This window comes from Macadamia integrifolia, chromosome 6 (assembly GCF_013358625.1).
Source record: "Macadamia integrifolia cultivar HAES 741 chromosome 6, SCU_Mint_v3, whole genome shotgun sequence".
NCBI classification, from domain to species: Eukaryota; Viridiplantae; Streptophyta; class Magnoliopsida; order Proteales; family Proteaceae; genus Macadamia; species Macadamia integrifolia.
In genome coordinates this window covers 31631941-31646696 of record NC_056562.1, presented here as the reverse complement: position 1 = coordinate 31646696, position 14756 = coordinate 31631941, and the positions used below count along the sequence as shown (strand labels likewise).

Genomic DNA, 14756 nt, shown 5'->3' with positions numbered 1-14756 from the left:
TATTTGGATTTAGGTGTAGAAATACGTGATTAAGTGTATTGGGACTCTTTGGATCTAGGTATCGGATTTGGGTGTAGATATCTGTGAAACAATTCTGTCCCCTTTGTTCACCATTACGCCCATGGTTTTTGTTCACTTCTCTCTTCTTATTAATGAAGAGCATGGTTTCAAGTATCGATATCGTATTATATTGATTGTATTGATCATATCGTATTAATATTGGTTGAGATCGATCCTTGACTGTTTTGGATTGATTGTCTGTATCATTTCAGAGATAAAATAGTAAACAAATTGTACTTTTAAAAAAAATAAAGGACAGAACCAATTAACACGCCAGTCCAATCCAATCTGGATCAGTATTCATATCTATGTGCTAGAGTGATATTAAACATTATTTTATATAAAAAATATATAATAAACATTATTATCTATTAATATATATATTTTTGTCCATAATTGGCCCCTAATCAAATAATCGCATATTGTTGTTTACCTATAAAGATAGAGATGTGATTGTGATATTGTTACGTGTCATGTTTGGATGGTTATTGCATGTAATTAGTAGGGAGATAGTTATGATCGCATGTGAGAGTTAGTATGAGGTAGAATTAGTGTTAGTTAGTTATTATTACATGTGGGAAGTAGTTATAAGGGATGTTACTATCAGATCGATTATGATCACATGTGAGAGTTAGTGGTTATTTTATGTAAGGAGTTAGGGTGGTTGTTATTTTATGTGGGATACGGTTGTAAGGGCATGGGGATGTGGGTTACTATAACCAATTCCTTATGTACTTATTTAATAGAACAATGAAAGTAAGGGAGTATCTTTGAACCTAAATTATTATCTATAGAGACTGAGTACCTGGTTACGTCCTAATCAAACCTAAACCTAAAAAACTACGCCCATTTTTCACCCAAAAATCACTCTTCCAAGATAGGGAAGCAGGGACACGTACTAGATCTTCATCTAAGTAACAAGGTTGATTGCCCATAGTGATATACTCTAATTCTCATAAGTCATGTCCCGATCTAACTCAGTCCCGTTAATGGCCCAAGTAGGTAAACTCAACATAGGGCCTTCTTTCTGAGTTCGATTTTGAGACCTCACATCCAAGTTTCAATTAAGGGAAAAGAATTACCACTATGCTAGTAGTGTGTGTATTTTTGCGCATGCCCTTTTACATATCACCATTGGAACCTATACTCTCTCTCTCTCTCCTTAAAACCCTCTAGCGGACGATTCAATTTCACACACCTCATTGACAGTGAGCAGCTAGGAAGGAAAAGAAAGATGAAAAATCTAACTTTATTAGATAAATATTGTCGCTAATAAGACTCTTCAATAACTACCTTTAAAATTGCATATTTCCATTGTCTTCAATGATTAAGAAATAGCTCACAATATAGGCTCTAATTCCTTTGTGTATAAGTAACTTCAATACATGATTTTAAGCTAACATAGACTAAGTTTAAAGCTTTGTTTAATATCTTTGGGATTTACCAACCCACGAATGAAACGAAAACGTAATTAGTCTGAATTCATTAGAATCTCTTTAAAGCCTTTTTCTTTTGGAAAACCTGTCTATCCCTTACAGGAATTTCTTTTTATTTGAGGTTGTCTATTGCAAGACAATTGATAATGATAAGAAACAAACACAAAGAAAGTGATCAAAGTTAGCATTATTCAATATTTGAAGTAAAGCTTTCCTTTCTTTTCTTTTCTTTTTTTTCTTCCAAACAAACACGCTGGTATGCGTATATTACATATTTAATATGGAATAATAAAAGATATTAAGACACATATATTCTTATGACTCTTTGAAAATTTGCAGATAAATTTTTTTTTTACCTGAAATTATGGAAGACAAGTAATTTATGCGTTAGATGCAAAATTACTATGATCCCTAATGGAGGAGGACAAAAAAAAAAAAAAAAAAAAGAGGTCAAATATAAATAAATATATATATATATATACTGCAGAATCGTAGTAGTTGTTTCAAGGGTTTTGATTCTCAAAGAATGGTCAGAGGTTGAAGGTTTTTGGATTTTGTCAAATTTTTGTATTATTTTTTATAGGTTGTAAGGTTGGGGAGAGTTTTGAGAAGCGAGATTTTGTTTGAGTTGCTCTAAGCAAGCTCGTTTTTTATCTGAGTCAATTAAATTATCAATATATTCAAAAATATTTGTTTGGAGAAAAACTTTTAGAATTCGAATGGATTTGAAAGCACAGTCTTAACAACTTAAACCATATATATATATATATATTAAATTTGAACTGATGATTCTCATTTTTATTTCTTGTTAAAACAATCAAACTATATTTGTTATTAGATTTCAAACCTCAATTTTACACATAAACATTGTAAATATATGATTGCGCATCAGGCGTTTTGTCTTTGTCGGATAAAGGATGCAAATTGATGTAACACATCCTTCCTCTCTCTCCCCATCCAACGGAAGAGGCCACAGCAATGTTCACGGACACCCATGTGTAAAATCTTTTGCCTTTCATATCCTAAAATTGTCTGTTTTTATCCCTATCAAAAGCGTGAAGTCTCAATCAATTGCGAATCTCATAGTCCGACTCAATTAATGTTAAAAAATATTGAATTATTAAGAAAAACACGACTTAATGAGAAAAAAAAAAAAAATCTAAGGCAAAAGATCCTCTAATCATGCCACCTTGAGCCTTTGAATAATAAGATATGATGGAACAGATGCAGTAAGCTTATTTCTGACAAGAAGGAAAGAGATAGAAAGAGAATCCTAATATACCATGGTTGAAAAAATTCGATGATTGACAGGCATTGCACCCAATATCCATCATTCTGATCAAAATATTCTCTATAAGATTCTCTTGAATCGATAGATTTTTTGCGACGCAGTCGATTATAGGGTTAGTAGGGCCGATCTGAATCGAAATCAGCGGAGATCGATTCCTATTTTTATAAAACTCTGTAGTATACCCTCCCCTAGCGGACTAGAGGATCATTTCCCAAAATAATAATGGTTGATGGAAGAAGGGCGCATGTTCTTCACGTTACGACCACCGCGATGCTGCCCTTTACGAAAAAGATCAAATAAAAACAGATATTTCGTCGCTACTTTACACTTGTATCGGTTCCAAAGTCCGTGGAGTACTGTGGTGCTGGTGTGACCTGGCCCTACTGTACCGGTGCCTTTCTTTTATCATTTGTGTCGCTAAGTGCCGGTTCTTTGAACAAAGGCAAAATATTCATGGAACGTGTAAAAAAAAAAGAATGTGGAACATCCTGAGCTCAATGAATTTTCATGTAAGTGAAATGATTAACACGTGTTAATTATATTAATTTTGCTCATAGAATTGTAACAATTTATAACTCTGTTTAATATTATTAATATTTAAATAAATAAATAATAAAAATCTCAATATAAACGGATTCCTTTGATTCTGCTTAGAAATCTTGATCCTCTTTTTCTCTCCTTGCTTCTTCTTTAACAAAATTCCTTCTTTTTTCTTCTTTTTGTAGCACCCTTCAATCTAGCTGAAGTTTTGTTTACCAATCTCACTGAAGATTTACGTCCATGGTAAATTCTCATAGGTTAATAATATCTACCTAAGAAGTAATAATAAAATCATAGATATTTCAAGAGTTTTGTTTACTTTATAAATTCAAATTTATCCTCAGCCATACATGCAAGGTTTACAATCCAAATTCCTTCCCTGGTGATTAATATGTAAACATGGTATTTAAATATGTATGGCCAAGTCTCTCATATGCTCAGTGTTTGAAAATAGTTATGTTGATTTTTTTCTTACCTCATCTTATTTTGCGAGCAGAGAGAGAGAGAGAGAGGGAGAGAGAGAGAGATGATGATGATGATGGCAGCTGTAGAAAGAAGAAACGACGTTGAAGAAGAAGCAAGGAGAGAGAGAGATAATTGAGATTTCCCAACGGAATCGAAGGAGGAGTTCACTTATATTGGAATTTTATTATTTATTATTTATTTATATAAAAAAAAATAATATTAGACAAAGTGAAGTAACTGTTTTAAACTCTGTTAGCAAAGAATGTCCGTCATCTCTCCACACTAAAAACTAGGAATCAATTACAATATAAAAAACTAATAGATGGTTTAGATTAATCTAATATTAAATGGACGGTTAATATTAAAAGAAAGTGAAAATAAGATTGCAATACGTACGTCTTGCTACCATTCGGCCTTGAATAAATGACTAAAACAAACCAAGAAACTAATGTATCATTCACCATCAACAAACATAGATTTCCACAAGGAAAGAGCAAGGAATTGTATGACCCATTAATCATCGTTTGAACTTCACCAACAACAAAATATTGAACTTCATAAAATCCTTAACAGTCCTCATTTAAGTTCAAAGTTGAAACACTTGTTCTAATTGTAATGGCTCAAACTTCATGTTTAGAGAAGTGAAAATTTTATTGTAAATTGTAACAACTATTTTATGTATCGTTTCATAATTATTAAATGAGGGGAAAGAATCCAATCAGTTTGGCACAGGAAACATTAAATCAGTAGACCAATAAGAAGATGCATGGGAGCATATTTAATGCATGTCAAAGGCACAATGCAATCTTTTCACAATCTCCATAGTTTGAACGTTTCTTGTGCTAGACTCACAGGGTTCTCTTTCCTTGTTAAATAATTTGAAAAGGTGAACAAGAGGGAGAGTTGGACAGAAAAATTGCTAGAACAAAGTTTTCTAGGTGGGGTCTTGAAGCCACGCCTAGACACGATGCCCCTTTACCCTTGTTTTGGATTTATTTGAGATCCGACTCCTCTCCATAGAGCCAAAGGACTAGAGAGTGATCTCACAACTGGGATGTTGTTGGGGCTCTATGGAGAGGAATCCTATCCATTTATTGTCCCATTGAAGGATAATTTTGTAAACCATATTCCCCTTTGTCTGTGGTTCTCAGACCTCTCCTTTCCAATGTGTACTGGGTGCTCAACCCGGCAGCCGATGGTTGAGAGGACCCGAATACACATATGGGTGCGCACCCAGGTCCTCCAACCGTCAGATGTCGGGTTGGGTGTCCAACCCGTTGGGTGGTATTTTTTCCCGGCTCTCCCGTCTCTCTACCTCTCTAATCTCTGCCTCCCACTTTCAAGAAGTGGTGTCGTCCTTGAATTGCAGCGGCAAGACCAAGGTTGTCAGAAGACAAAGTTGTTCTTGGTAAATCAGACACACTGTTCCTTGGATTCGCTACTTCCAATCCATAGAAAGATAAGAGGCTGGAATCTCTGAAGGCTGCGTGGGCTTTGGCATTGTCAATTTCTACTTTGAAGACGATGGTCATTTAGATTTGCAGCATCTATGCCCAGAATTTTATATCATGATGTGAGCCCCCATTGTGCCCCTGTCTCCAGACTCTCCACACCCACCCTGCAACCACCAATCCATCGTGCCATGTCAGCCTTGTGAACCCTTGTCGACCCTGCAACCCGTGGTGGAAAAAAAAAGAGAAAATTACCTGATTACCTAGTATTGGGTTTAGTTTTACAGAAATACCCACGATGGGTTTCACTCAACATAACTATCCAAAAACAGTTTGCGTATTACGGAAATAGCCAAAACAGTGGAAGCCATACGCCAGAATTCGTATCCCTACGTGTTGGACATGATCCATGTTCCAATCGGTGAAAAAAATCCCGATTTCTAGTTTAATCATCTCCTACATTTTTTATTTTATTTTATTATTTTTATTTATTTATTTATTTTTTTTTAACTTACAGTAGGCAGGACGGAGATGGTCGCTGGTCCGACTCTGATGATGTCGCTACATTTTTTTTTTTTTTTTTTGTAACTTATAGCAAGCAGGATGGAGAAGGTCGAAGGTCGTTGGTCGCTAGTCTAACTCTGGTGCTCGTAAAGAACCCGATCAATCACCATGTGCCCATTGAAAGCTTCTTCTCTGGACCTTGCGCCGTTTGCTCTCCTTCTAAGAATCCCCAATTCCTTCATGAACACGGAGTAGTCGTGGGTGGAGTCATCCCAGAAGACCCTTTTCTCCGAGACCGAGAGCTCGGAAAAGGGTCCCAATTCCCTAGACCAGCCGGGGTCGGAGTAGACATCAAAGTTATCCCCCTTCATCGCTCCATCCTTGGCCTGCTTCGCTTTCAACCTCTTCACCATAATCTCCAAATCATCAACAAGCTTCCACGTATCGTCGAAGATGATCCCATGGTTCGGTGAAGCCGCCCAGGCAATGGTCCTCTACCTCTTATGAGGATCCACCACCCTCTCATTGGCAATCGATGATGAAGAGGTCTCGAAAGCCATTTCCATGGCTTTAGCGGAGTCAAACTCAAGGCTGAGGGCATCGAAATCTCAATCGACATCGCCAGCATAGTCATCATAGGTACGCAGAAGACCCTCATATGTAAGACCCTTTTCTCCATCGATGAACTCACCATTAGTGCGGAAGACCTCGTAGAGGATTGGATTGATCTGCTCATCGTTGAACTTAACTCTAGGGTTGACGGCGACGACTAAAGCAGCCGTTTCTTCTCTGTTGAGGCCTCCATCTTTGTTCAAGTCGAATTGTTATAAAATTCTCTTCACTTTCTCCGCTATGCTACCCTGTGTAGCCATCTTTCAGGACTGCTATGGCGTCGTTTCAGCTCTCCAAAGGAAGAAAGCAAAGGAGCAGGTACTTACTACTCTAAATATCTTTCTTGCTTTTTCAGACTTCAAAGCAAGGGACCCAAAACCACCAGAGGACTAGAAATCGAGATTTTTTTCACCGATTGGAACATGAATCATGTACAACACGTGGGGATACGAAGTCTGGCGTACGACTTCCACTGTTTTGGCTATTTTCATGATACGCAAACTGTTTTTGGATAGATATGTTGAGTGAAACCCATTGTGGGTATTTCTGTAAAATTAAACCCAATACTGGGTAATCAGGTAATTTTCCCAAAAAAAAAATTGTTTGTGGAGACGAGATTTGGAGAGTGGGGCGCCAGGGCTTCATCTGTTAACATGTGGCGGTAAACAATTCGATGGCTGAGGAAGGATGAAACTCGGATTTGGGCTTCAAAAGGTATGGTTTTCGGGTCAAAACCGAAATCCTCTCCCCTTCAAACCCTATTAAAAAAAAAAAAAAAAGGTAGATACATACGATCCCAACCGATTCTGTCCGCTCCGTATTGGTATCGGTAGGGACCCGAGTTTAAAAACTTTCTGATCAAAAGTGTAACCGTGTAAAAACCGTCTTTGGTTCTAGGTTTTTGCGGTTCTGCTGTCGGAGACTCGGAATCGGGAGAGCTTTTCTTAACCGACTAATCAAATTCGCTCTCTATCTGGCTCCGGATTTCCTCCTACTGTTTCGAGACAAACTACTGTTCTCAGAGTTTCCTGGAAACAAGGTATAATTTCTTCATTCTTGTTTATTGGGTGGTGGAGAAATGGAACCCCATCTTGCGAGGTTTCACTATATTTCCTTCTTTTATCATTCTCTTTTGTGCGTCTCTCTCTCTCTCTCTCAGTGAGCATTTTCAGTTGCCGTCTTCAGGAGTCTAGTGGTCTGGGAAGTGGTGAGAGGGTATAATTCCACCAATATAGTCGGCATTGTTGAAACTTATATACGTTTCTTACTTAATTTCTGCGATTGGGAGGTTTGATAGTTGGTTTGATTACTTGAATACGAACCGCTTGATAAAATGCGCAAGACATAGTTTGCTACTTTCTATGTCTATTGACGACTATCTTCATATAAACAGACAAGATTTCTTCATCCTATTAGTAGTTTGAAGCACTACTGATTTAATTGTCCTATGTCTTAACATTCTTTCCGTCTTGGCATCTAATGAGGTCAATTGGACGATAAGGGTTTTTAAGAATCTGCATGCTTGCAATGTTAAATCTTCTTTAGCTGGCAAATGATCACAAGGTGTAAAGTTTACTCCTTTAGCAGATTAGCTAGTGGTATAGTGAAGGACTACGGATGATGATGGAATTCAAAAAATTGATTTCTTTAATTAGTCCAAATTGATATAGAATGTAGGAATGGAAAGTAAGGATGGTGTCGAATATAGTTACATAACGCTCTGCACTGGAAAGAGCACAGCAGAGTATCTAAGACCTGGAAGGACTCAAAATGAGTTGCCTGGAGAAGCTTTGCTGTGTGCCAGCAGTTTCTCATTGGTGTAGGGTCTTTTACCGCCATGGTTTTTCATCTGCTCTTGCAGGTAGCTGTTGAGAAAAATCCTCGAAAAGGGCTTGTACATATTCAGTTTCAAGGGTTGGCCTCACTGATTCTCTTTGAATTGTATCTTTTTTTCCTCTTTCCTCTGAGCACCTGCATGCTTTCTTTAGTGTGAGATGCGAATGTCTATTTAGTTTACTCCTTGATTTTGTTGAATGTGCTGATAGATATATTGGACTGGTGGGGTGAACTAGATCAATGGAGTGTGTGGTTCAAGGAATTATAGAAACACAGGTGAGTTGTAGTATTTCTTCTCTTTTTCCATTGCCTTTTGCTTTGTTGTAAATGGAGTGTGTGGTTCAAGGAATGTTATAAACACAGGTGAGTTGTAGTAAGTATTTCTTCTCTTTTTCCATTGCCTTTTGCTTTGTTGTAATCCTTAGTGCTTCTGTAAAGCTTTAAATGCCATGTATACAATATAATTGCAGTTTCTAGATTAGCTACTATACTAGTGTCCTAAGAATCACTTTTATGAGTTTTGAGTTACTGTTTTGTGGATTATGGACAAAGATCTCCGATCTCTTAATTTGTCACTTTCTTTATTTAGCTAATGTGGATTCTAGTGTAGAATTGATGATATATTCTATTTTGATATCAAAAGGGAGATAATAAGGTGTTATTATTTTACTTGTGAAGTTGTGGTTATCTCAAAAGGTCTTTGATCCTCCATGGTAAACACTGCTGCACATAAGGCTTGCATTTGACAACAGCAAGTTTCAATCCCTAGTTTGCAGGATTTTCAATTTTCTATAGAGCCATGAATGTGAATAGGAATGGCAGTCAGATATTAGCAATCCGGATCAGATTGCAGCAGAATCGAATTACAGCAAGTTCCTGTGTTTTATCTGCATTTCCTGCCCATTGCCAAGCCTATGTAGATCTACAAGCTGTGTTGTGTCAGACTCTTTGGAATTGGAAGAGCAAGAGGGTATTTGATCACTCATCCCCTGACTTGCAACATCTGGTGTGGAAGATTAGAATATTTCTTCTTCTGGGCTTCTTTGAATCCTAAGTTTAACCATTCAAGCATCTCTGGTGGTGGGCTGTTTTGGCTAAAAATTGGTCTTCTTTGCTTACAGTTTAACGGTCTTTTGGGGTTGTAGAACCTTCCTCCTGCAGCTATTATATTCTCCATATCCTTTTGTACTATGTTTCTGGCTGTCTCGTCCAGCCTTTCCTTTGTTCTATTAAAATCTTTGGATCATCTTTTTGTAAAAGGAAAAAGGGTCCAATCAACACAGGGATGTTATTGAGATCAATTCATGATTAGGATGGTGGCATGACTTGATTCTTCAAGTTTAGTTCGAAGTGTACCTTTTTATTAAATGGTGAGAATTTTTTTTTTTTTTGGGGGGGGGGGGGTGTGCACATTTCCTAGTCCCTTGTTTGAATCAGTCATTGTCTCCGTCTAGTGCCTGTTCAAACTAAAATTTGGTAGGAGTTAAGTGCCTGGGATTGGTTTATATTGGTGAGGGCATTGAGAGATAGCAATTACAGCATTTTGATGATATATTCAAAGGTCACCTGCATAACTGGGCTAGGTGGGTTAACCCACATATGTATGCATATGCGTGAATGTATTATGCTTCATTGTTTTTTGCCTTCTCTTGTACTTAAAAAGGACCATGCTGTTTCTTACTTGCTAGTTCTAACATTGGGGTTTTTCTTACAGCATGTTGAAGCTTTGGAGATTCTACTTCAGGGCCTTTGTGGTGTTCCCAAAGAATCACTTAGGATCCATGAGTTGTGCCTGAAAAGTGCACCAGGTCTTGGTAAGTTCACACACATACAAACGTTTTAACATTTGGGTTTCTTTTGTGCCACCTGGACCTGTGATTCTCATCCACTCTGTGGCCCCACCTGATTGATTTGTTTGATGATCATATTAATTGGGGACACTGTCCTTGGTACTGCATTCCACACACTGTTACTGGATTTTTACACTACTCGGCTAGTAAGATGTTTCTTCTTCTCCCATTCCAGGAGTGGTAGCATCAGAGGTTCGACTCTTGTGTGATCTGGAGCAGCCTGAGCCCACTTGGTATGACCTCAAATTCATTTTGAATTTCACATCAAAGTTCGCATCTACATATGAAAATCTGTTACCATGGAACTTCTTAGGACTGTACGACATGTTGGGGGAGCCATGAGAGGTGCTGGTGCTGAGCAAATTTCTGTCCTGGTGAGGACTCTGGTGGAAAGCAAAGCAAGCAAGAATGTGTTGCGCTTTTTTTATGCACTTGGTTACAAATTAGACCACGAGCTCCTAAGGGTGGGATTCACCTTCCATTTCCAAAGGGTTGCAAGGATTACTGTTACTGTTACTTCAGTTAATAAGATGCCAAAGCTATATGCAATTGACGATGCTGTGCCTGTGACACCTGGTATCCAACTTGTTGAAGTGACAGCCCCCGCATCTTCTGAAAACTACACCGAAGTTGTTGCTGGAGTTTCATCTTTTTGTGAATATCTTGCACCGTAAGAGCCCTTCTGTCTTTTTCGAAAGAGGGCTCTATCCAACCACTGCAGACTGACCCATCCCCATATGTGTGAATACAGAGGGATTGAAACTATGTCTGATGACTATGATGGCATCATTGGTTGATTATAACCATATATGGTCTGGATTCCGGAAGATACATAGTACATTCAGAAAACCAGAAATAGAAACTGTCTTGAGATCATATGATGGGCTAGTTGTCTAATTGAGTGGAAGTTAAGCACAGGTCACATTATTATATCAACCAACAGATGGCTTTTGAGCCCTTCATGTATGTCTATTATAGTGTAGAAAGTGTGTTGGACTTGGACAGTGGTTGGATGGATGTCCTCAATTAAGTTTTCCTATCTTGTGCCCATTGACCTTTTAAATCGTTCATTATACTGATACTTAAAGAGTTTGGGTGTTCCTGTTTCAGGCTTCTACACTTGTCAAAACCAGGTGTCGCAACAGGGGTTGTTCCTACTGCTGCCGCTGCTGCTGCCTCTCTCATGTCAAATGGTGGGGGTAAAGGCTTATAGTCCAGAAGGTGGTGGATATTCAGCTCTGGTTCTTCACTTCTTGATCCATCCATTAATTTTTATCTTGATGGGTGATTCAACAACAGGTGCATTATGGTCCCGATCATTGAAGCCGTCCACATTTTCTTTTATCTATCACTAGGATACATTTAACCAAGCTTTCAAGGTGGTGGTGTGTTGCAGCTATACTTTCCATCAAGAGGCATTGCAGGAAATGTTCAGAATATTTGGGAAACCTTCACTCTCATTATGAGTGGGGGATTTCATTATATGTATTTTTTTTTTTTTTTGAAAATGCATGTCAATGTCAAAATATGGGAAAACTATGAATTAATGAGTAGATGTGATTAAAAACTCGATTGAATATTGTGTCCACAATTGGAAGATTAGGTTTTGAAAATGGAATTTTTAATGTTGCGAGACTATGTAACATCTCCTGTATGGGTGCTCTCGATGGGCATATACTGGAAATGCTAGTGCCACTCCTGATCAGTCTCTTACAGATCTGAAAAGGAGAAAACGCCAGGTTTCATTATGCAAAGATGGCTGCTTGCAGTAATGAAAAGCTAATTTAAAATAGCTATTTAAAGTAATTGAAAATGTTCTACTTTTTAGTAAAATGATAACACTAATACCTGAAGAGATTTCAAAGTTAGTTGCTACACATCACCTGGTTTAATTGCTTCCTAGAAAAGATTTCCTTCAACACTTAAATAGATTGGTAATGATAGGTATAAGCATTCTGATTGATTAGTTCTGCAGGGTTATATTGATCCCACAATCGTGTGAATTGAGTCACATCGGAGTTGAATGAGAATCATTCAATTTTTATCGAAGCAACTATGAAGCAAAAAATCTCGCCAACTCAACTGCCCTTGGTTTACACCCTGTTTTATAAGCTGATCGTGTGCATTTTTATATTCAATTTGCGCTACAAGTTGATTCCCAGGCCGTTTTGCTGATGGGCCTACGTGTTGGATGACTCACTTGGCCGTGGCACCCACTGGAACTACCCGAACATTTGCCATAGTTGATGGAGAGAAAGGCTGCTGCCATTATCAAATTATAGTGTTTCATGTTCGTGGTGGGGTGAGATAATTCATAAGGCGTTTTTTGTACGTGAAGCCAGGGTTGCGTTGAGAAGCAGAAGATGAGGAATAATTCTTCTTCCCTATTCAACCACAGATTCCCCACAAGGAACATTGTTCGAGGAAGTAGAATCAGAATCCGAATCAGTGATTTTGGTTGTGCTGGTTTCCCACATCAGGAGATGGACCCCACCATGGTTTAAGAGGATCTTTGTAAAACCCTAGTTTAGCGGTCAAGGCGACGATCAAACAAGGCAGCTGCATCAACTTACTCCTGTACATCGTTACTCGGCTACGAGCAAACTGCTTCTCCGGGAACGGTGACGGTGGCTCTCTCCTTCTCTCTCTCTCTCTGTCTCTGTCTCTCTCTCCTAATAATTCTCATGCGGTTGAAGTTTAGAACTGACATGCCTTTCTTTATCAGCCAGCTGCATGCAGGTGTCAACTTTTAGGGTTTTTGTGCAATTAGAAACGAATCGAAGAGAAGAAGAACGGCTTCAGGCTTCCTGAGGGTTTTGGTTCCATAATTCATACCTCTATCCTAGGATTCTTGGAGATAATGCAACTCACTATCGAGTTCGGGTAAAGTTTTCCTCTCTATTTTCAGCCCTTACAAAATTTCTTTGCTTTACTCACGCCTGAATTCCAGGGATCCTAGCAATCTATCTATGTGCATGTTTATGCTTATCCATGTGGATGCTTTTAATGAAGATTCACAACTCTATTGGGGTGGTTGATTACTTATTCCTCTGGGATGAAGTGCAAGTTTGTTCATTCAAAACATGTTGTTTTTAATGTCGCAGAATATAATCTTTCCTAGACCATTTCACAATTTCGACCAAAATATATAACTCTTTAGATACACCTTAGCTAGGGAATTAGCAGAAGTGTTGCCAGTTCTAGGCTTCCCCCGGAACGAGATACCTTGATATATTGGATTGGTTTGAGGGTTTAACTTGCCTGATAACATGGGAGTGCCACCATTGGGCCTTGATTGGTGAAGATAACATTTAACAAGACTTCGAGTCTCCTTCAACAATTAGTTGCAACAATTGAAGATAACATTTAATAAGACTTTGAGTCACTTTCAACAATTGAATAGTGATGGCACATCCTAATCCTTGGATAAGATACTGTTAAAAACAATATTAATGAATAATATAATAATCAAATGCCCCCCTCTCAATGTGATAGAGTAACAATCTTAGGCCAAACATCACTGTATGATTTTATTAATGGTAATAGTGGGTGCTTTGAACAGAACAGTCTCCATAGATGCACAAGTGCACAAGTCATTTGTTATTATGAATTTGTTTTCCAGTGTTATTTACTTGCTTCTATTACTAGGCTTTTGGGTCTATGGTGGTTGGTTCCTCCTACTTATTGCTACTGTTATTATTGTGAACTTGTCATGTTTTCTTTACAAATGATTTCTTATTGTATAACCTTCCTACACAGTGGTGGGCTTGAGCTCCTTTGCCAATCCATTAAGATCCATAATGTTGATGTTGATATACCAGCTGGGGAAGAGAAGGTAATGATATCTCATCAAAAAGATTTATTTATTTATTATTATTTATTTTCATGTTTTGTCAAATGGAAGAAGATCCAGATGTTGCTTACCGTATCGTTTAACTACCCGTGTCATCTATTTATGTATTTAGTTTTTTGGCTTGTTTGCTTAAAGCCGTAAGTTATATACCTTTTGATTTGTTCCTGTCAGTTGACAATGAACAACTTGCTTTCTTGGGTTCGTACCAATTTGATCAAGGAGAGGCCTGAAATGTTCATGAAAGAAGATACTGTGTAAGTTCTGGGAAGTTTCTGAATTAATTTAGTGTTGAAGTGAACATTATTACCATACATTCAGATTAGGTTTTTTTTCTTCTTTGTTCTAGTAGTGCCCTATGTCTTTCTGTTTGATTTTTTCCTTAGTTTCTTTTGATGGGATGAAGTTTGTCTTTCTTTATCACCATGTGCAGGAGACCTGGTGTTCTAGTCCTTGTTAATGATTGTGATTGGGAATTAAGTGGTCAGCTTGATACAACTTTAGAGGAGAAGGATGTGGTAGTTTTTATTTCGACATTGCACGGGGGATAATATCTTTAGAGTTGTAACATGTGATCTTTCTCATACACACATAGACAGAGAAATGGAGGTGGGGCAGGGAATGGGTAATGTACTTCTCATATTATACTCTAGCATTGAGGTCTGAATTTTTGTGATCTTTTTTTTTCTTCTTCTTGGGACAAGTGGCACTTATGATATTGGAAATTTAAGAAAAGTAATGTTATAGTGTTTCTTTGGCAATTGCCACCCCTGTAATGATTGGTTTTGTGTTGTGCTGAAGACTTTCTGTGGGTTGCACCTTCAAAGTATGCTAAATTTTTTTTTGGGAAGAGAATTTATT

At 37.9% G+C, this 14756-nt stretch overlaps 2 protein-coding genes across 2 annotated transcripts; both read left to right on the top strand.

Moving 5' to 3' along the window:
• The first annotated feature begins 7264 nt into the window (after window positions 1-7264).
• On the top strand, window positions 7265-11622 carry LOC122082369 (mediator of RNA polymerase II transcription subunit 18). The gene is made up of 6 exons (XM_042649875.1): window positions 7265-7398; window positions 8405-8471; window positions 9910-10009; window positions 10221-10278; window positions 10359-10715; window positions 11156-11622. Exons 2-6 carry the CDS (start codon window positions 8436-8438, stop codon window positions 11256-11258), a joined length of 654 nt encoding a protein of 217 aa, XP_042505809.1. The 5' UTR covers window positions 7265-7398; window positions 8405-8435; the 3' UTR covers window positions 11259-11622.
• Window positions 11623-12089: 467 nt separating this feature from the next.
• On the top strand, window positions 12090-14656 carry LOC122082370 (ubiquitin-related modifier 1 homolog 2-like). Its single transcript, XM_042649876.1, has 5 exons — window positions 12090-12672; window positions 12771-12928; window positions 13805-13880; window positions 14070-14152; window positions 14329-14656. Exons 2-5 carry the CDS (start codon window positions 12906-12908, stop codon window positions 14444-14446), a joined length of 300 nt encoding a protein of 99 aa, XP_042505810.1. The 5' UTR covers window positions 12090-12672; window positions 12771-12905; the 3' UTR covers window positions 14447-14656.
• Window positions 14657-14756: the final 100 nt, after the last annotated feature.